Here is a 21,656-nt window from a genome sequence, read left to right as displayed (position 1 = left end):
GGGGCAAGAGGAAAATTTTGAGGGTTTTATGTACTCCTGTGTATGCTACTTAGAGTTGATGCAGACAAAATAAACACTGAGGATGCTGTACAGGTTTAAGGATATGTGGAACATTTTTCACCGGAGACACATTTGGAATGGTCTTCCGAAGAGCGTGGTGAACCCGAAGCCCTGCAGTTTCCAATGTTTGGGTAACTTGTAAATTAACCATGCCAAAAGACTCAAATATAAACTCTACATTGTGAATGAATGCATCGCCGTCCGACCGAGCGAACCCGTGGACCCGCGCACCCGCGAACACACAGGGACGCCAACACTGCTCTCCCACCGCGAGACTCCCGAACTCTGAGGGCAAAAGAACCACATTGCCCATAAGGTCCCGCGCGGCGGGCCGGCGCTCCCGCGGGGCATCCTGGGAAACGTAGTTCGCGCGTTCCTTAAATGGCCCACGCTCCAGGCCGCGGGAGACTTCCCCGCACCAGCATGGCTGCGCCCATTTGGGGCGCGTATGGTTGTTTCGAATGTGGGTCTGAGCCGGCTCCTGGGGCTGGGCTTTAGGCAGTAAGTGGGGCTGGCAGCTGGGGTTCTCGGGGTGGGGACGTGGGAGGCGCAGGGACGCTGTGGGCTGCACGCCTGAGACCGGCGAGGCGAGGGGCTGCCTGGGCGGCCTCCGGACGCCGCCCTCGTCGGGCGTCGGGTCTGCGGCCGCGGGGACCGTCTGCTTTTTGCGCCCCTGGGCTCCGTGGTGGGTTACAGGGCTGGAGGCCTGGCCTCCGCCACGGCGTGGGGCAGACCGGCATCCAGACCACATTCTCGAGGCCGGACCTTCAAGCTCCATTTTTTTGTGCTTTTTTTTTTTTTTTTTTTTTTTTTTTGAGGAACGGGTTGAAAAGGAATATATTGCATTTCAGAGCTTCCTGCCCCTTAGGAACTGTGCTAGGCGCTTTGTGTGTCTCATCTCCAAGTGACCCTCCTCCACACTCGAGGTGAGACCTTGAGCGGGTCCTGCAGGTCCCCACAGATAAGGTTAGCATCACTGGACACAGAGTGGCAGGCCTTTGGGCTCGTTGGTTTTCATGGCAGTCTTTTTTTCCCGGGGAACCTCCTTCCGGCTCTTTAGCTTTGGGACCATGTACTGAACTGCTGTAAAGATTAGTGTGTTCCCTTTGCTCCCTCTGAGTGTCATAATCTGGCACAAGAAGTGTGAGAAGCGGAGATTTCAGGAAGCGGTTGATGGCCCCCAGGCCCTTGCCAATTCACAGACTCCAGGATTGGTTTTGCCACCCCAGCAGTAGATGAGGTGTAATGAGGGGTTTTCTTTGTTTTTTTCACCATGCCTTTTTTTTTAAAGCAGCTATTTTTTTTTTTAAGATTTTATTTATTTATTTGACAGACAGAGATCCCAAGTAGGCAGAGAGGCAGGCAGAGAGAGAGAGAGGAGGAGGAAGCAGGCTCTCAGCTCTGCAGAGCAGAGAGCCCGATGCGGGACTCGATCCCAGGACCCTGAGATCATGACCTGCGCTGCAGGCAGAGGCTTTAACTCACCGAGCTACCCAGGCACCCTAAAAGCAGCTATTCTTTATTGTGAGCCAAACCCTGTGCACCAAGTGCCTTTCTTAAGTCTCTCATTTGGTTCAAGGGACCCTGCATGGTAGTCTGTATTCCATTTTACATATGAGAACACGGATTCGTTAACTTGCCTGTAGTCCCCCAGGCAGTGTGGAGCAAGGATGAGAAAATTCAGGTCTTGCAGTCTCCAAAGCTCAAACTACTGGATAAACTTTCTGATGGAAGTGTAAGATTGGGAGATGTGTGGAAAGCTTGTTTTATAAATAAAAGCATTTGTATAACATGTCATATTCTTTTAAGGGTAGGATCTAGTTTCACAATGTTTGGGGATCTGTTTGAAGAAGATTATTCCAGTGTGTCAAATTATCAGTATGGAAAAGAAAAGAAATTAAAGACCAAAACCTTGGAGCCACCAGCTCCTAGGGAATTCACCAATTTAAGCGGAATAAGAAATCAGGGTGGAACCTGTTACCTCAATTCCCTCCTTCAGACTCTTCATTTCACACCTGAATTCAGAGGTATGCTGTGTTACATGCTTTTGATTAATAATATGTACCTTTGTCTTTACGTGTAATCAATTATGCAAGATTACAAATTACCTCAAAGGTGTATTCCCCCGTATGTGTTTATTGTGGCTAAGGTAAGAAATGTTCATCCTCTCTGTAGGGAAATGTGAAACTTAAATTATTTAAATACATTCTGTGCAAGCACAGTAATTTTTAGTAACAAAAAATAAGGCAATGGGTTTCTTTTCTAATTCTCATTTAAAATACAACATAAAGACAATTTTGCCAGTCTTCATTACTGTTATGCTATTTGTATTTTTGAGTTTTAAAATTTCTCTAAAGTAATAAACATTCCCACCAGAGTTACCCAAAACACTTCTGTCCTGTCTTTTAGAATGGCGACGGGGCATCACATTATTTATATAGTCCACAGTCGTTTATCTGCAATTCTGAAATCCAGAATGTTCCAGCAGCCTGGTTTGAACTGGTTTGGGGTCAGAAGCTGACCTAATGTGAGGCCGTTTATAGTCTTAGTTATCTTATCTCACTTGAGTGGTTATTCATACATTTATTACAGGAGTATTAACTCCTTGATTAATGGATACTGTTTATCCCAAACCCTGCTGGGGATATAATGTTAACGCACTATGACCCTTTCTTATTACCTTTCTATAATCTGGAAATTCCAGAGACCCAAGATGTCAGATAAGGAACTGTGTATAAGAAACAGAAACCCATTCATGTTAGCTCAATTAAAAGGGGGATTTACTAACCCCTACAGGAAGCCAGCCTGACCTCATTGGAGCCTTGATTTCTTGCCCCTGTTTTTCTCTGTTTTTCCCATTCCTGTCTCTGCAAACCAGCTTCCTCCACAAGGGTCTTAGTCTTTCTGATCCCTTTACTTCAGTATAAACATAACCTTCCCATGGTCCTGACTGGGGCCTTCAGCCACAGAGCTACATGAGTGGCTCAGCTCTCCACAGCGTCTGCTTATACTGAGGACAAAAATCCTGGCTCATCCTGTATCCAGTATCTCATCCCTCTTCCCGTCACTACCAAATTTAGCAAATTTTTTGACATTTTCTGTTGCTTCTAAGCTTAGAAAGCCTTCCTGCCTCCAGAGATTTAGTAAATATTTACCATTATCCCCTTCCCAGGGCCATTCTAATGGATTAAGCTGCATGTGGGATTTCAGAGTGGTGACATTTGTCCTTGACTCCATTCTCTCCGTCAAAATATCTCCCAAATGTATTCAGTTATTCCACCATTAGAAATTTTCAACACACATTTCAATAGATTACTGAGGAGAGTTAAAGTTTTCCAAGTTTTAATATAGTTGAAGTAGAAAAGTAGCTTTAACAAGAGATTAAGACAGATGATTGGTGGGCAAGTGGTCCAGGTCATAAAGAGGGCCACTGAGCAAGGATAGGGCTGAATGGAGAAGGCCACCAAGCAAGAGCCCGGGCCATCTTACTCTCAGCAAAGGAGATTGCTGGCCAAGCACATGGGCTTGTATCTTCGCGTGGGCTGATGCATTCCCTATAAGGCTTTGCAGGAATCCTGATGCTTACTGAAGGGCTAAGAATTGGCAGAGTGCTGGCAGGGAGAAGAATTCTAGAACTTTTTGGGACAGTTTCTTGTGTAGGGCTGAATTGGGTTCTAATGTACTAGTTCATGGTGGCTGAGATAGTGGGAAATAATTGTAAAACTCCTTGTACAGTTTTATCCTTTAACTTTTATGTTTATAGTTCATTTTTTTCCCAGTTCCTGCCAGAAGGGAGGAATATAACATTCATAACCAAGGCAGCAGTGGTTTCCAGAGAGAGACAGTATCCATGCCATCCTTTGTCTTCCTAGAGTAGATCAAAGTTTCCATCTAGTTTGAATACAGACTTCCCATAAGATTCTGATATACCCCCGTGGGGGGCATGCCTAGACTTAAGAGTATAAAACAGTTGTGAAGACTGGCTCTGGGTTACCAACTTATTTTTCCAGGTAAGGTCACTACCATCTGTTACTACCCTTAACACAGAAAAGACATTCTTATACCCAAAAAAGTAAGGGCATTGAGAGTTAAAGGTGGCCTTTCTCTCAAAAGGGTGGTTGGAAGCCTCAAATGTGGCTTGTGGATGAACACACGTGACACTATTATATATTGTGTATTTCCTCATGTGGTTTTTGGGACCCACTGCCACAGGCAATAGGAAGCCATCAAAGATTTCTGATATTACTGTTTTTACTTTAGAAGCATAGTTTTCCTTTTATTGATCTTCTGTACTGAAATCTTAGCATGCCTCTTCATATAGAGTTGGTGGTTAAAGGTAATGTTATCAGGAAGTAAAATGTGTAGAGTAACAGTATAAATACTGCCACAGTCATACTTCTGAATCTTTAACTGATTTTATTTACTGGAGACTTTGGCTTTCTAAAACCGTTTTTTAAAAATGAAATAACATCATTTATATCTCTGTTTCTACATTTTGTTTAGAAGCTTTATTTTCCCTTGGCCCAGAAGAACTTGGTTCATTCGAGGATAAGGATAAACCTGATGCAAAGGTATTAAATCTATGATTTACAGGGTCTTTTTTTTGGAGTATTAAAGAAATGTTTTTTAAGGAAGGAATTAATTCCTTATCCATAGAGATTCATAATTTTATTAATTACCAAATATTAATCTTTATTTTCAAGAAGTGACTTGGCCTGTGTGCCCGAATGAATTGAATCTTCCTTCCAAAAAATAATTACCTCAAATATAGTGCTGCTACTGCTTTATAAACCTAGCTTGGTCAAGAAGATATTTGCAACTAGCCTACACTAGCCTACCGGAAAATCTACTTAATGAACAGATTTATAACAGCAACAGAAAAATAAAGACTGGTGTTCTTTCATTTTGATATTCTGGAAATAAGCAGAGTGAGGAATTTGTTTATTATGAGTGCGTATCTAATCTTGTTCTTTCTGGCTCTAAATACCATTCAGAAGTTTATTGTTTTGGGGCTGAAATCTGTGCTTCTTTTTTTTTTTTTTTTAAGATTTTATTTATTTATTTGACAGAGAGGGATCACAAGTAGGCATAGAGGCAGGCAGAGAGAGAGAGAGGAGGAAGCAGGCTCCCTGCTGAGCAGAGAGCCCGATGCGGGACTCGATCCCAGGACCCTGAGATCAGAAATCTGTGCTTCTTAATAGGAGTCTTCTGTGATCTGGCCCAGCTCTTCTCAAACCACCTGTGATGCAAAGAGCCAATTTTTATGTATTTCCTTTTATTCCCAGTCTCCTGAAGATCATACATGTGGTGACAATCTCAAATTGCCATAAAAGTGTCGGAAGTCTTCACATGATCTTAGCCAAAAGGCCGAGAAGCGATTAAAAGTGTCGGAAGTCTTATTCTTGCTTTAGATAGGAACATCCAGTCTCCCCACAAGGCTCTGAACATCCTTCTCTGCTGCCCTAACCCTCCCCACACCAAATAAAGCAGGAAGACGATGAGGCAGGTTCAGACTCCACAGCGGGTGGGAGTCGTGACCGGAATTTCCCTACAGGGAGTGGGTCTCTGAGAGGTTTCAGAGGAGTGAACGAGCAGACACTGAAATGATTGGCAGCAATCAGTCGTGGTTTCTTAAGGGCTGTGTGGGTGTTCATACTGATCATACTGTGTCTAGGTAGGGAACTCCAGATAGCTAAAAATTTTTGGATTGGATTAGAATTTTAAAAGAAAAGCGAATCTTACTTCCCTCTATGTGATAGTTTTAAACTTCCTCCCAATTGAACTGAATGAACTAGGAAAGAAGAGAAAACTCGTTTGCAGTTCTTTTAAAACACCCCAACTGACGTGAACAGATTTCATTTAGAAATGCGTTTGCTTCTTGATCAGGTTCGGATCATACCGTTACAGTTGCAGCGGTTGTTTGCCCAGCTTCTTGTCTTGGACCAGGATGCGGCGTCCACAGCAGACCTCACTGACAGCTTCGGGTGGACCAGCAATGAGGTACGAAGGTCAGCTCCTCCAAAGGAACCAAGTTATCAACAATAAAGAGTAAACTCTGGTTTAATGACATTATCTAACTTCCTTTAATTTTGTCTTAGAATCTAAAGTAATAATTCAAATTCTTATATCTCATGTTCAGTAACTACAAGCTAGAGATATATTTCTAGACGCTTGTGCTGTGAATGGGTATGATTTGGCATGGGAGAGAGGGTTGTGGAGAGAGGGAGAAGTAGAACTGGGCTTTTACAGTTTCTACCCTTCATGTAGTCTAGTTAGGATACAACATCTACTACACAGAAATTGCCATTTATGTAACAAACTGCTGATCAGCTCGAAAACCTGACTGGCAATAATTCTGTGACTGTCTTTGTGATGTGTTTCTGTGTTTGGGTCTGGGTATTTTCATTGGGACACTCGCTTGAAGCAAAAGGCTGAACATGTTCTTGGCGGGTCTTTTTATTTTCCCTGTCCCTCTTTTCTCCAGTCTCTCCTCCTTTTCCTCCTGTATGTGGACATTTTCTGAATTTCTGTTGGCGTTTCTAAAGGGTACTTCACTATATGCAAACACTGAATATGTCAGCAGTGAATAAAGGTGCTTTTTGTCAATATTGATGAGCTGCGATTTTTTTTTTTTAATGGACTAGATGTATTCTTGCAAAAGAGAGGTGTGGGGACTATCACAGAGTTTAAAGAGGCAATGACCAGATAACATTATATTGCCTTCAAAATAAACTTTCCACTCTGGTCTTCTAATGAGGAACACGCCTAAACCAGATGATGCTGTGAGATTGAAGAGGTAGGGCTTAGGCTTTGAAGAAAATGGGATATCATGCAATTAAATTTCTGGTGTAGGGCAGGCGCTTAGGGTTAATTCCTTGTTCCTTCCTTGTTTTAAAAATGGCCGCTCTGCTGAGCTACAATTCATAGGCCGGAAGATTCACTCTTGAGGGTACAAGTCGCACTTGTTCGGATACTTACAGAGTTGTACAGCTGTCACAACAGTCCCTTTCAGAACATTTTCATCACCCCAAAAAGAAACCCCATACCCAGTAGCAGTCACCCTCCCCACCAGACCCTGGCAACCACCACCTCCTTTCTGCCTTCCCAGATTTGCCTGTTCTGGGTGTTTCACAGAAATGAAATTATGTGATACGAGATCTTCTGAAGCTAGCTTCTTTCCCTTAAAATCATGTTTCCAAGATTCAGGCATGTTATAGGATGTATCAGCACTCCATCCCTTTTTATTGCCAAGTAATATCCAGCTGGAGGGATGGGCCGTGTTGTTTTTTTTAATCTCCTCATTAGCTGATGCTTTTTCCTTTTTGATCCTGAGCGTCTACTGAGTTGCTGATTTCACACCCTCAAAGCAGTGAAACCCTTTTTTATTAATCTCTAAACAAAATCTCTCAAGAAACCTGCTAGGATTGGTAGAGAGGGACTTAGAGGCGCCTAGGCGCCTTTGCCTTCCTTAGAATTGTTGAGGAACAGCGTGAAAACGTGCACCGGTTCCCTTCAGAGGCAGTGATCATGAGTTGAAAAACAAGAAAAAAGATCCTGAGGCCCATTTCTCGCTCCAGCTTCCCTCCACTTTATCAGCTGCTTTTCATGCGACACTTTCTTTAAAATTGTCCTCCCTCGTGGTCTCTACTTCACCTTTCATTTGTTCTCTGCCTCCTTTCTGCCTTTCTGGTCAAAGTCACTCATGACATCCATGTGCCAAGTTCTAGGAGACACTTCTCTGCTCTCAGCGGGCTCTCAGGAGCACTCACCCCACCCCCCATCAAAGCACCAGCTCCCACTGGTTCCCGTGACCTCGTCTCCTGGTCCTCCCCACCCCCGCTCTTCCTCCTCTGTTCTGCTTCTGAGTGTTGGTGGCCCCCTTGGCTCTGGTGTATCCATTGTTCTTAAAGCATTCAATCTGTTCCCACAGAGTTGCCTGACTCGGGTGAAGCGAGTGCCACCAGAATTTTTCTCATCTCTGTGTTACTTGGTCCATATATGTAAGCAGTAAATTCTGGTTCTTTTCAAATGCTGGTAATTCGGATTCCCTGTAGAAGTGAGATTGTGCCGTGCATACTCTGCCAGCTCTTAAGACCACTCTGTGCCTATTGTGTTCTTCCCTCTTCTCCTCCTGTGGCACGGCCATGGGTGTGGTTTCCCACAAGAATAAAAGCACTTTCCTGTTTCAAGTGAGTTGAGTTGTATGTATACACTGAACACCCCCTGTTCTTGTTTCATTTTGAAGTGAAAGTAAAAGTGGTGATCTCTTCCCCTGGTCCCGGTTTGTTTAGCTTAGTCATCCTTAATATTTGATCAAGACTTACCTTTGGATTTCTAAATAAATCTTGTGGTTTTTAACTAATACCTCTTTAAAAATCTGTTTTGAAAAATCTGAAGCACAAAATTCCATTTAAAAGTTACCTGTTTTATAGGAAATGAGGCAACATGATGTGCAGGAACTGAATCGAATTCTCTTTAGTGCTTTGGAAACCTCTTTAGTCGGGACCTCCGGCCATGACCTCATCAATCGTCTGTATCATGGAACCGTTGTTAACCAGGTTGTTTGTAAAGAGTGTAAGAATGTCAGTGAAAAGCAGGTGAATATGCAAGCGTGTTGTAATAATAAGTCATAAGTTCTAATGCACGTAATTAAATTTGTGATCTGTAATACCACATGAGGAGCCAAGTGTTTATTACTAGAAATGACCTTATCATGTTTTTTTTCTTTTACTCTAGCCCTACACTTCAGTCCTAAATTTGTAATCCACATTTCTTCGTATAAACTGAAAGAAGCAAATGTCTTAAAGCATAGCTTCAGATATTTAGAAAATAAATTTGGGGGATGTTTATAGGTAGAGGTCTGTGTCCTCATGAGAAAGCCAGTATCATGGTTGGTGGGGACAAAAGGGAAGTAATAAAAATAGAGAACAGTAAGGAATGTTTACAGTAATAAACATGTATAATTAAATACTGGATTTCATTTATGAATGTCCTTCAGAAAGTTCATTTATATGTGTGAGCTTATGTTGTCCGTTTAATCTCATTGGAAATTAGAAATTTGCTCATGAGTTGGAATAATCTCCACTTGCTCTATAAATCTTGTGTAGCATATGATTACATCACTGAACAGTTGTCCCTTAATAAAAATCTCCCTTTTTTGTTATGGCAAGAGTTAAGGAAAATTGCTGTGTCTGTATGAGTAAAAAATTAAATACCATTTTCTAAATTTTGCATTAATTGCTTTTTTGGATACATATATGTATTCTTTTTCTGCTTTTTATGAAAGAGTTGGGGATAAAAAATACTTTTTTTTTAAAAAGATTTTATTTATTTGTCAGAGAGAGGGAGAGAGAGCGAGCACAGGCAGACAGAAGGGCAGGCAGAGGGAGAAGCAGGCTCCCTGCCGAGCAAGGAGCCCGATGTGGGACTCAATCCCAGGACGCTGGGATCATGACCTGAGCCGAAGGCAGCTGCTTAACCAACGGAGCCACTCAAGCATCCCTAAAAATTACTTTTTTGTTCTTTTTGCCTGTGCTCCTAGAGGATTTGGTCAACCTAGTTTGGAAATACTAAGACAATGGTGTCTGGATTACCATATGATTAGCTTAACAATTCTATAATTATTCACAAAGAAATTTTGAGAAATAAATGTGTGAAGGCACATAGTAAATTATCAACATTAACTTTTCATATATACATATGATAAATTGCATATAAATGTTGTTTGTATTACTTTAGATTTCCACCATGAATCAGAACTCATTAGTTTCCAGTCCCTGTAATAACCCCTTACAGTAATGCTAGTGCACACACACACACACACACAAAACTGAACGATTTAAGCATGCCAGATTTTAAGTGTTTATTACTATAAGTAAATTACAATTCCATTGCAGTTGCAGTAGATTCGATGGACTCCTGTTGGCAAAATACTGTCCTCTTAATTTTCATAAAAATACCTTTTTAGGGGCACCTGGGTGGCTCAGTGGGTTAAAGCCTCTGCCTTCTGCTCAGGTCATGATCTCAAGGTCCTGGGATCAAGCCCTATATCAGGCTCTCTGCTCAGTGGGGAGCCTGCTTCCCCCTCTCTCACTCTGCCTGCCTCTCTGCCTAATTGTGATCTCTGTCTGTAAATAAATAAATAAAATCTTTAAAAAAAAAAAAAAACTTTTTATCCTGGCTCAAAACAATTTTTTTTTTTATGACTTCTTGGTACATCAGTTGCAGCAAAAGAGGAGGAGGAAGTGGGGTTTACACTAGGGACTCTAGCCTTGTCCACGGCTAAGACAGAACTGATAAACACCGCACACTTCTCGGTTCAGATGTGTGTTCAGTGGTTTTAGTTCCTGCTAAAATAGGTTTTATTATAGCTACACCGAACTTAAGGAAACCTGGACATATTTTAAGCCAAATTATAATTTGATTTAGGGTAATTTTGTGTGGTGAATTTCACCGTATCTTATCGGGAGGTCTGTATCTTCATACAATACAGTGTTTTAGGGAAAAGTTATGTTATTCCCAGTCTGTGTAGGAGTTGGTGATGTGTTCGTGAACCACTGCAAAATTGTTTTTTCATATTATGTTCATGTGTATTTCAGGAAGACTTCTTAGATCTAACAGTAGCAGTCAAAAACGTATCAGGTTTGGAAGACGCCCTCTGGACCATGTTTGTAGAAGAGGAAGTGTTTGACTGTGACAACTTATACCACTGTGGGACTTGTGACAGGCTGGTTAAAGCCACAAAGGTAAGACAGCTACCTGCCTTCTCCCAGGGGGCCACTTAATACCTGGTAGCATGAAGGTTTGCCAAGTGAAGTCCGCTTGTAAGAGAAAGTCCAGAAGATACATGTGAACCTCTTCATTGGAACTAAGGTTTGAAAAGACATTCATATTCTCTATCTGTATTTTTATCTTTTGCAATCAAGAGTTTTTTTAAGCTTTCAATCCAACAGTTCTCTCAACTTCTTTTTGTCCCAGGAAAAAATTTATGTGTACCTCAGTGTTTCTTTTTTTTTTCTTCTTACCTCAGTGTTTCTTAAATATACCTTTTTTAAATAAACCCCCTGTCTCCTGGCTTTTTGCAGAGTAACATTAGGAAGAAGGTGATGGGTTTTTCTTGCTGCCAAGGAGCTCATTGAGCTTTGCTTTCTTTGCTTACTACTATGAAAACAGACAGCTTTGTTTTCTGTACACGGAGTTACTTGACTGGATAGATACACGCTTCCCAACTAGACTAGACTAGCTAGTCTAGACTAGCTAGTCTAGTACTCCCCTTCTGCCTCCCTCAGTGGGAAGTACTCATCTTGCCAGTTAAAGGGCTTGACAGGGTACCACTGGGTTTCTCACTAAAGGATGAGAGGGGGACAACTGTTAGAAACTATTCCACCGCTGCCAGAGGATGTGATGGGCTCTCCAGTCCGTGGTTAGTGAGCACCCACTTATAGAGCTACCACAAAAGATGGGTCTTTGCAATCATCTGTAACAGAGCACCATTCCTAGAGCTGACAGTTACGGAATTTCCCGTGAAACAGAATGAGGACTGATTCAGATAACATACAGTGTTGATTTAGATCCTGGAGGTTGTGAGAATGTAGTAAAAAACAAACAAACAAAAAACTCCATGCCTGTAGCTTTCACAGTAGGATTGGGAAACCAGGGTAATTTTACATTGTTTAATGTGTATCTCCATCCAGGCTTTGCCTTGTTGTGACACGCAAATGGAGATGTGTATCTTCTGCTTATCTATTTTGTATTTCACGTTTGGTGTTAAAACTACAATCTAATAAACATGAAATTCAGAAGATGGAAAGTATTAGAAGGATACTTAAACACATTCTTAATTTTGGTTGAACTTAATTTGCAAATTAGTAAAATAAGAATCATTAGCACAACGAAAGCAGTTCTTGGCATGTACTTTTTATGTTACTGGTTTAATTCTGTTTCAGTGGAAATTTTTTCATCTCAATACATTTAAAGGTGCATCCTAAATTTCCATTTGGTTGTGATACCTAAAGTAGGTTTTCTTATTCTGAGCAGACTTTTCTCAGCCATAGTATAGATGAGATACTCAGGTTTTTTAGATGTATTTTTTTTAACGTGTTGGAGTTACATTGCTGTTTTTTAATCCCCAAATTTGTGGAATTGTTTTAAATTTCTCTTTAGGAATGTTAGATACTTATATGTAAGGATAATATTATAATTAAGGATGATTTTATAGATGGAAAGGATTTTTTTTGCCACCCCCTACACAACACACCATTAGTACTAAGGGGTTGTGGAAAGCTGACGACTTTTAAATAAAAAGCAGCTTCATCTAGTGTTTTGTTTTAAAGCAAGGAAATTAAAAATTGCCTTTTTACTTGCTTTTAAGGACAGTCATTGTAAAACCCCAATCAGTGGGTCTTAACATTAGGGGAGTGAGAGCGTTTTGAAAGTCTAATGAAAACTGTGAATCTTCTCCCCAAAAAATTCAAGTATGCAGACCATGTAATTTCAACAATTCAGATCCACTGAAATAGGTCCGTAGGTCCAGGTGAGGAGCTCCAGTCCTTCAGAAATAAAAGGACTGTGTGTGTGCCAGACAAAGTGGAGGCACCAAGGAGGCCAGGACTAACACAGGGAAGGAGCAGTGTTAGAAGGGGGAACACCAGTTACAACACGCTCATCGGATAGCTTTGATTATAGGATATCAACACTAAAAACATAAACTTGGGTTGTAAACTTTTAGTTGTTAACATAAATGAGTCACATCACCTTTAGTCCCATAAAAGAGATGAATTCACATCAAGTACTGACTTAAATCCAGGTTGATGAATTAATGTGATTGAAGGACACATTTCTCTTTAAACTGAATCATGGGTTGCTTTTTTATATCTTAAGAAACATTATGTATTCCTTTCTATAACTCTGCTTTTAAAACAACTGTAAATTTTTTTTCTTTCCACAGTCAGCCAAATTACGTAAGCTGCCTCCCTTTCTTACTGTGTCATTATTAAGATTTAATTTTGATTTTGTGAAGCGTGAACGATACAAGGAAACTAGCTGTTACACGTTCCCTCTACGGATCAATCTCAAGCCTTTTTGTGAACAGGTTTGGACTGTTTTATTGTGAAATTCTTTCTTTCCTCCTCTCAAGACTGAATCATTTTTTGGCCTGATTTTCGGTTGACTTGTTGCAGAATCTTTCAGCCTGGCACAGTTAATATTTTTGAGTTGCGTAATTCTTTGTTGTGGGCTGTATCCCACACATTATAGGATTTTAAGCCGCATCCCTGGCCTCTGTCTTCTCTGGGACAGTAGCATCCCACCCTCTCACCCCATCCCCAGTAGTGACAGAATGTCCAGATCTTACCAAGTGTCCCGTGTCTCCTGGGGGAGAGTGTGGATGAAATCAATCCCAGCCAAGGACTACTGGTTTCTTACAGTCCTTTTGGTTTCCAAAGTATGGATTTGTCCCCAGTTCTTTTTAGTAAACTCTCCTTGAAAAATCTTTGAGAAGAAAACTTAAGAACAGAATGAGAAATGACCCTACATGACTAATTAATGACTATTAATTAGTATTTTGTTATCTGGATTTGGACTTAGTTTACATGAGATGGAATAATGAATTACATATCTAGAAAGTGAATTACACATCTAGAAATTGGAATTTATAATCTTTGAAATACAGGAAGGAAAGTTTTGAGAACGCTAATTATACAATGTACTTCATAAGCTGTTTCAAAATATTTTCTGTATAATTGCTGTACATGCCAAGATCTGAGCCATGAGACTGCTGCATTTCTTCTTACAAGTCATTTGTATGTATATCGAGACCAGAAAGAGCATTTATTAAGTAGCTATTAAGTTTTTTTGTATAAAAATTATATTTTCTTTATTCTTCAATTCGGATGGGCCTTCCTCTACTTCAAGCCTGGTAGCTGAGCTTTTTGGATTTTGTTTGACTGGCACATACAGAATGAACAGTTTTTCCAGAGGAAATCAATATACCCCCCCATTTATTGCCTGAATAAAACAGTTCTTGGGGGTGCCAGGGTGGCTCAGTCGTTTAAGCATCCAACTCTTGGTCTCAGCCCAGGTCTTGATTCTCAGGGTTGTGAGTTCAAGCCTTGCACTGGGCTCCCTGCTGGGCGTAAAACCTACTTAAAAACAGCAACAACAACAATAATTTTTTTTCAGGATAACTGCATTAATTCTTCTATAATTTTCCAGTTTTGTTGAGAAATAATTGACAGATATCACTATGTACATTTAAGGTGTGCAGGATAATAGTCTGATTTACATATCTTACGAAATGACCACTCTAGATTTAGTTCATGTATATCATCTCATACAGAAAAATTTTAGCTCTTCTCAAAAGAGTAGTTTATCACATTATTATAACATACTTTGAAATAACAAAATTGAAATAGGTGAACCATTGAGCACTAGCTAAGAAATTGACCGTAGTTTTACTTTTTGATTTCGGTATTCACGAAAAAAATGGTCACATTGCCTCTGTGTTTTTATCTCTCATCTTTTGCCTGAACCAGACATTTAAAAAATACTACTTACTTTAGAAGTAGAGTGTTTCAGGGAAATAAGTTTCTTAATAATTGGCACCCTTCGAGTGGTGTATTCACAAGCAAAGTATCTCTTAACCTAAAGTAGGTTTTTGTTTTTTTTTAACGCCGATATAAGCCTTCATCAGTTGGGTCAGTCACAATTACAGAGCACATTAATTATGGAAAAGATTGATCATAGAAGAAAGAACCTGTTCATCCCACTAAACTGTCTCTAAACAAACAGATAGTATTCATAACTGCTTAATTCCTGTGATGCAGAGCACTGAGTGTCAGGAGGGTGATAGTGGATATGGCTCTGACTCTGAGACCCATGACCCTCTAGTTGGAAAACAGGACACATTTCAACAGCTAAAGAACACATTTCTAAAGCAGCGTAATAGGTATAACACAAAGATGGTTTTCTCTTGCTAAAACTATTGCAGATACATTGGGGAGCATGTTTTATTAGCACTTTAGAGTACATGATCTTAGCCAAAGTTCATAAAAGTAACATTTTTTGCATTTTCCTGTGGAAGAGGCAGAATTTGCTTGGTTGTTATGTGGTATTAGATGAATGACAGTTTTCTGGGGCGCCTGGGTGGCTCAGTGGGTTAAAGCCTCTGCCTTCGGCTCAGGTCATGATCCCAGGGTCCTGGGATCGAGCCCCACATCGGGCTCTCTGCTCAGCGGGGAGCCTGCTTCCCTCTCTCTCTCTGCCTGCTTCTGTGCCTACTTGTGATCTCTGTCTGTCAAATAAATAAATAAAATCTTAAAAAAAAAAATGTTTCCTAGATGAATGACAGTTTTCAGTCTCAGAATTAAAAATATTTAACTTTAAAGCCAATTACTCAAATTTACATAAATTACCCCTAAATAACAATAATAAACAGGTTTCTTATTTAAAAATAGAAAGAAATTCTCTTTGGTCATGTGTCTTCCCATTTTATGCAAACTAACATTGTTTATGCTCTGTTTCTTGTAGAGTGACTCGGATGACTTGGAGTATGTCTATGACCTCTTCTCGGTTATTATACATAAAGGTGGTTGCTATGGAGGACATTACCACGTCTATATTAAAGATGTCGATCATCTGGGAAACTGGCAATTTCAAGTAAGCATAGAAATTAGTTCTAGTCTTACTGTTTTGGTGAGGATCATCTTTTGCCACTTACATATATTTGCCCTTGGAAATGTTTCTAGGCATGGGAAGTTAATATAGTTAGAAGTTTTAAATTTTTATTTATAAAAAGTTTCATACTGGGGCGCCTGGGTTGCTCAGTGGGTTAAGCTGCTGCCTTCAGCTCGGGTCATGATCTCAGGGTCCTGGGATCGGGTCCCACATCGGGCTCTCTGCTTGGCAGGGAGCCTGCTTCCCTCTCTCTTTCTATCTGCCTGCCTCTCTGTCTACTTGTGATCTCTGTCTGTCAAATAAACAAATAAAATCTTAAAAAAAAAAAAGTTTCATACTTAAAGAAAAATAATCAGCATCATAGAAACACCTATAGATCCTCTTCACCTGCGTCCCTCAGTTGTTAACAATTTGCCAGATTTGTGCAAACACACATAGTTAACATTATGAGTGCTGACCCATCTGAAATTAGGTGCCTTTACCCCTAAATACTCCGTGTTTGTCTCCTGAGAATGAGGGTGTTCCCTTACATAAGGATCAAAATCCGAAGCTTGCGCATTGAAGCGATAGTGCTCTCTAATGAAGAGTTCACATTCAGATTCCACCAGTTGTCTCATCCAGACCCTTTACAGCATTTTCTTCCCCAATGTAGTGTCAAATTCAGAGTCCTGCATTATATTTAGTTAGTGTATCTCTTGGGTCTCCTATAATCAATAGCTTTTCCCAGCTTCTCTGCCTCTCATGACACCTGCCAAAGATGATAAAGATTTTCCTCCTATAATGTCTTCCAAAAGTTTTATAGTTTTGCCTTTTACATTTAAAACTTCTTAGTCCTTCTGGAATGGTTTCCTATGAATGGTGTGTGATTTTTTTTTTTTTTTAACCCAGTTGACCATTACCGTTTATTGAATAATGCATTCTTTCCCCACCAATCGACAGTGTCAGTTGTGTTATATCAATTGTTTGTTTATGTATGAGTCCTTTGGGGCCCCTCTGTTCTGTTCCATTGTTCTTTTTTGTATTCCTAGGCCAGTAGTAACACTGTTAATTTCGGTAGCATTATAATGAGTTGTGGTATCTGGTAGGGCAGGTGTCCCTGTGTCGTGTCATTCTTCAGTAGTGTCTTGGCCTTTTATTCCTTTGTGACCGTTTCTAGGATCAGCTTATCAATAGCCACACATACACAACACCCATTCTCAGCAGTAGTAGAGTTTTGAACCAGCATGTATAAGTCAGATATATCTTTCCATATTTTAGAGCTTCTTATTTAAAAAGTTTTGTAATTTTCTTAAGAATTTGCAGATGTCCTGAGGGAAAGTGCCTCCTGGAAGTCTAGTTCCGATTATTTGCAATGGGAAGAATCAAAGTGTGTTACACACCAAGCCTGAACTTGCAACCAGTTTTCTAACAAGTACCTAAAACACACTGAAATGTCCATAAGTTACACACCATCGTGATAGGATGTAGAATGCTTATGACATCTTCCCGATTATCAGACAGGTGGTGGTGTTAACCAGTAGTTGTACCACATATAATAATACAGCTTCTCGGGGTGACAACAGTGCTCTGGGGGCACATTCTCTTTGATGGCGTTGTTGGCTTTTCAGAACATCCGTCTGCATTTCTCATGCTCCATCTATTGTACTTAGATATTAGAAAAAGTATTTGGATGTTTAAAAGTCAAACTTTTTGCTTGATACTTACCAGGAAGGTGTTCTGTGGGGCCGTGTCTCAACTTTGTATTTTCTAGACTCCGTGTAGTAGTGTTTGAAATGCAGTTACCATTGGTTTGTTGACTTTATAAACCAGCCATCTTGCTAAACCGTCTTAGTTTCAGACAACTTTGGAGAAATGCTGCTTTGTTTCGCCCTTTCCAGTCCTTTACCTTCCATTTTGTTTGGCCGAGAACATCATACAAGCATCTCTCCCAAATGCTTGTGCCACGGTTTGCCAAGACGCTGGTTTCTGGGACACATTCCCAGTCAGACAAAGGGAAGGTTTCCTCCCTCGTCTAGTCTAATTCAGCTCTCGAGGTCCCTGTGCTTAGTTCGAGCAGATTCCCATCATGCCGCCTGTCTTCACTACTTTGCAGCACTTTTAGAGGTGCTGAGATTTAGTGTCAGTCTTTGATGCTTAAATATTCATTTGCAGTTTCACTTTCAAGTCTGTGGTGGAGGTCACGCACAGAGGTAGCCTTGTACAGAGGTCAGGTCTTGTGTCTCAAGCGGTGATTCTCTCTTCATGTCTCCGTTCTGGGTTGTGCTTCCTGGGACGGATCTGCACTTGTTCACTTCCTCAGAATCACTCTGCTCTTTGCTGGCATCGTCAGGCTGCCCTTCTGGGTCTGCAGTGTGACTCGAGAGGGCAGACAGGTTCTCTGTCATTTGGTTTTGCTCTCCACGCTGCTCCTCTGTTCCTGAAGCTTTGTTACATTAGAGCAATCAGAAGATTGCTTTCCATTTGCGCTTAGTATATTTCCTTCTTTTTTTTTTTTTTTTTTTAATATTTTATTTATTTATTTGACAGAGAGAGACAGGGAACACAAGCAGAAGGAGTGGAGAGGGAGAAGCAGGCTTCCTGTAGAGTAGGGAGCCCGGTGTGGGACTAGATCCCAGGACTCTGGGATCATGACCTGAGCCGAAGGCAGATGCTTAACGACTGAGCCACCCAGGCGCCCCAGTATATTTCCTTCTTCATGCCTCCTGTGAAGCATCCCATATGTCCAGTTGTTCTCCTTATTCCGTTCTTCCAGGATCACTGCTTTTTCATCCAGAGCTCTATGGTGCTCAAATAATGAGTAGCGCTTTAAGAATTTCAACTTCAGGGGTACCTAGGTGGCTCATGGGTTAAGCCTCTACCTTCGGCTCAGGTCATGATCTCAGAGTCCCGTGATCGAGCCCCACATCGGGCTCTCTGCTCAGCAGTGAGTCTGCTTCCCCCCTTTTCTTTCTGCCTGCCTCTCTGCCTACTTGTGATCTCTGTCTGTCAAATAAGTAAATAAAACCTTCAAAAAAAAAAAAAAGAATTTCAACTTGAGTACGTATACCTGCTAGGCCCTGCTTGTCTTTCTATTACCATTATCCTGGGAGATTGCTTGTGCCCAGAGATGTAGAATTCCATATATTCTAATCACAGCCTGGTATTGTTCCTTCTGCTTACAGTTTGGCAGTTTCTTCTTTCCTTTCAAGGAGCTGTTCCCTGCATTCATTGAGTTTTTTAGTAGGTACCGTCTGCAAAGAAATAACTTTCATGACCCATCGGACGGAATTTTTCCTGGTTTTAAGGCAACATTTCAGGGGTGCCTGGCTGGCTCAAGCAGTAGAACATACGACTCCTCATCTTGGGGTCATGAGTTTGAGCCCCATGTTGGGTGTAGAGTTTACTTTAAAAAAAAAAAATTTTTTTTTTAATGCGACATTTCTGTCTCCCTTAGTACTATCTAGAAGATGCTCCCTTTCTTCTAGTATGGACACCATTTCCTATTCAAAATGTGACTCGAGATCTGGCTGCGAAAAGGAGCCTGATCTTTGCTTTCTGCTTCTTTAGAGACCTTTTGCTTCATTGATGGTTGACTGACATTATCTTGCACTTTTGAGGGAGTGGGTCAGAGAAGGCTTCACAACGGCTCCCAGTAGGCAGCCCTGAACTAGTCCTACTGTCCCAACAAGGCCAGGGTTGGACACCGGCAAAGCGGAGGAGGACTGGGCCTTGCCTGTTTGTCACCTGCAGTAGTGTGTCAAATAGGGGGCAGTGCTGGCCTGCCTCTCCCCTTCTGCCATTTTTACATCTTTTTTTCCTTAATGACATCTTTAAACTTATTAAACATGCTATTTCATTGGTCTGCTAATTGCAGTCTGATTAGATATCTGCTGAGTCTACTTCCTTGTGATTTTACTATTTTAGACTGTAGCCTGGGATGGTTGGTTTTTTAAGAATGTGATTTACTGGAGTAATTTGAGGACTGAGTTGAAAGCGCCTTCCTCTGAAAAGGTGTTTGTCTCTCCCACATGCCTGGGGTCACTCCAACCCTTAACTTTAAAATCACATCCTGACTTAGTGGTTTTAGAGCCATACAGCTAGTGTGAATTTGGACCACAAACTCCTGTGGGGACCTACTTGTGAGTACAAATCGTTACAGATGTTTTTCTACCTTCATCTCTAGTATCAAGGTCAAACCAAGCCAGTTCCTTGTTGTCCTTTATTGTGGGGTGAATTTTTTCTAGGTCGTGTTTGTACTGAGAAAGTAGGTAGCTCTTTTTTTCTAGCTGTCTGCTGAAGTTTATCTTTGTAATATAATTAAAAATTATATACTTGGGGTGCTTGGGGTTACTAAGTCAGTTAAGTGTCCGACTCATGATTTCAGCTCAGGTTGTGATGTCATGGGTTATGAGGTTGAGAGTCAGGCTCTGTGCTCAGCGGGGAATCTGCTTGAGATTGTCTCTCCCCATCTCCCTCTGCCCCTCTCCACCTGCTCATGTGTACTCTCACTCTCTCTCTCTGTCTCAAATAAATAAATCTTTAAAAGAAGGAAAGAGAGGGGGAGAAGAAAGAGAGGGAGGGAGGAAGGAAAAGCATATATTTGGTCTTTGTCCCAGGTTCCTGGAATAGAGGTCCTTGAAATTGCATGAGCAATAGGCATGCGTTTTGTTGTTCATAATGAACCCCTTTCAACCGCACCTGAGTTCATGCTAATGGGATGACTCTTGGTGGGGCCTAGACATCTTCAGACTGAAGGCTTGTCACCAGAGCAAACAACCACATGAATAGAGTGTTTGTGTTTTTAGCCCCAGCTCCTGATCTATGGAGGGAAGATGGGCTGATGATTGAGTTCTGTCAATCAGTCATGCCTGCATGTTGAAACTTTGATTAAAACTCTAAAGCAAGGGGTGCCTCGGTGGCTCAGTCAGTTAAGCATCTGCCTTCAGCTCAGGTCACGTTCTCAGGGTCGTAGGATTGAGCCCCATGTCAGACTCCCTGCTTAGCAAGGGAATCTGCTTCTCCCTCTGCCTCTCCTGCTCTCTCTGAGTTCCCTCTCTGTCAAATAAACAAACAAAATCTATTTTAAAACCCACGACAACAACTCTGAAGCCAGGACAGTAAGGGAGCTTCTGGACTGGTGAACATATCCACAGGGGGGTGGCCGCCCCTACCCTGTAGAGGAACCGAGACCCTCAGGACCCTTCTAGCCCTATGTGCTTCGCCATCTGGCTGTTCATTTGTATCCTTTGTACTAAACTATAGTCCTGTGTATAAGGTCCTGGGTCTGTGAGCCGTTCCAGGAAATTATTAAACCTGAAGTGGGGGGGCACCTGGGTGGCTCAGAGGGTTAAGCTTCTGCCTTCAGCTCAGGTCATGATCCCGGGGTCCTGGGATCGAGCCCCACATCGGGCTCTCTGCTCAGCAGGGAGCCTGCTTCCTCCTCTCTCTCTCTGCCTGCCTCTCTGTGTACTTGTGATTTCTCTCTGTCCAATGAATAAATAAAATATTTAAAAAAAAAAAAAAAAAACCTGAAGTGGGGATTGTAGGAACCCTAGAATTTGTAATCAGCCCAGCAGAAGTGCAGGTGGCCTGGGACCCCACTTGTGGCTGTTGTCTGAAGTGGGGGCAGTCTTGCAGAACTGCGTGAAGTTAGTATCAGAACTGACCTGAATTGTGACCCCTAGATGGTGTCAGAGGATCGGAGAACTGGTTGTTTGGAACACCAATCATTCGGCTCCGTACTTTGGAGGGTCCTTAGGCTTTGTCTCCCAGACCTCATCCTGTAAGAGCTGGGACAGCTGCAGGCCTCAACTCTGGATTTCCTCCCAGTTCCCATTTCACTTGTTCTCTGAGGATTTCCCTGATACTCTTGCTAATTCAGTATGTGTTTTAAAAAGATGCCTTTGTTTTGTTGTGTTTGCTTATGCAGCATTTTTAGTAATCAT

The 21,656-nt window shown here is 41.5% G+C and overlaps 1 protein-coding gene across 8 annotated transcripts in view; it reads left to right on the top strand.

Annotated features, from left to right (window-relative positions):
* Positions 1 to 426: 426 nt before the first annotated feature.
* Positions 427 to 21,656, top strand: part of USP40 (ubiquitin specific peptidase 40) — a 76,520-nt gene continuing 55,290 nt past the window's right edge. For 4 of the 8 annotated variants that reach the window (XM_013046323.2, XM_013046330.2, XM_013046329.2 and 1 more), the window contains exons 1-9: positions 427 to 561; positions 879 to 986; positions 1,870 to 2,087; positions 4,564 to 4,631; positions 5,947 to 6,060; positions 8,493 to 8,657; positions 10,659 to 10,805; positions 13,007 to 13,150; positions 15,586 to 15,714. In XM_013046323.2, coding sequence (XP_012901777.1) covers positions 509 to 561; positions 879 to 986; positions 1,870 to 2,087; positions 4,564 to 4,631; positions 5,947 to 6,060; positions 8,493 to 8,657; positions 10,659 to 10,805; positions 13,007 to 13,150; positions 15,586 to 15,714 — 1,146 coding nt within the window. In that variant the 5' untranslated portion in view covers positions 427 to 508. Of the gene's footprint in view, positions 562 to 878; positions 987 to 1,869; positions 2,088 to 4,563; positions 4,632 to 5,946; positions 6,061 to 8,492; positions 8,658 to 10,658; positions 10,806 to 13,006; positions 13,151 to 15,585; positions 15,715 to 21,656 lie in introns of those variants that run through there. The other 4 variants (XM_045078916.1, XM_045078917.1, XM_045078919.1 and 1 more) reach the window with 4 other exon arrangements.

Source organism: Mustela putorius, unplaced genomic scaffold (genome assembly GCF_011764305.1).
Source record: "Mustela putorius furo isolate JIRA1106 unplaced genomic scaffold, ASM1176430v1.1 tig00000275_pilon_pilon_pilon, whole genome shotgun sequence".
NCBI classification, from domain to species: Eukaryota; Metazoa; Chordata; class Mammalia; order Carnivora; family Mustelidae; genus Mustela; species Mustela putorius.
Note: the sequence above shows the minus strand (reverse complement) of the source record. Positions and strands in the feature narration are given on the sequence as shown.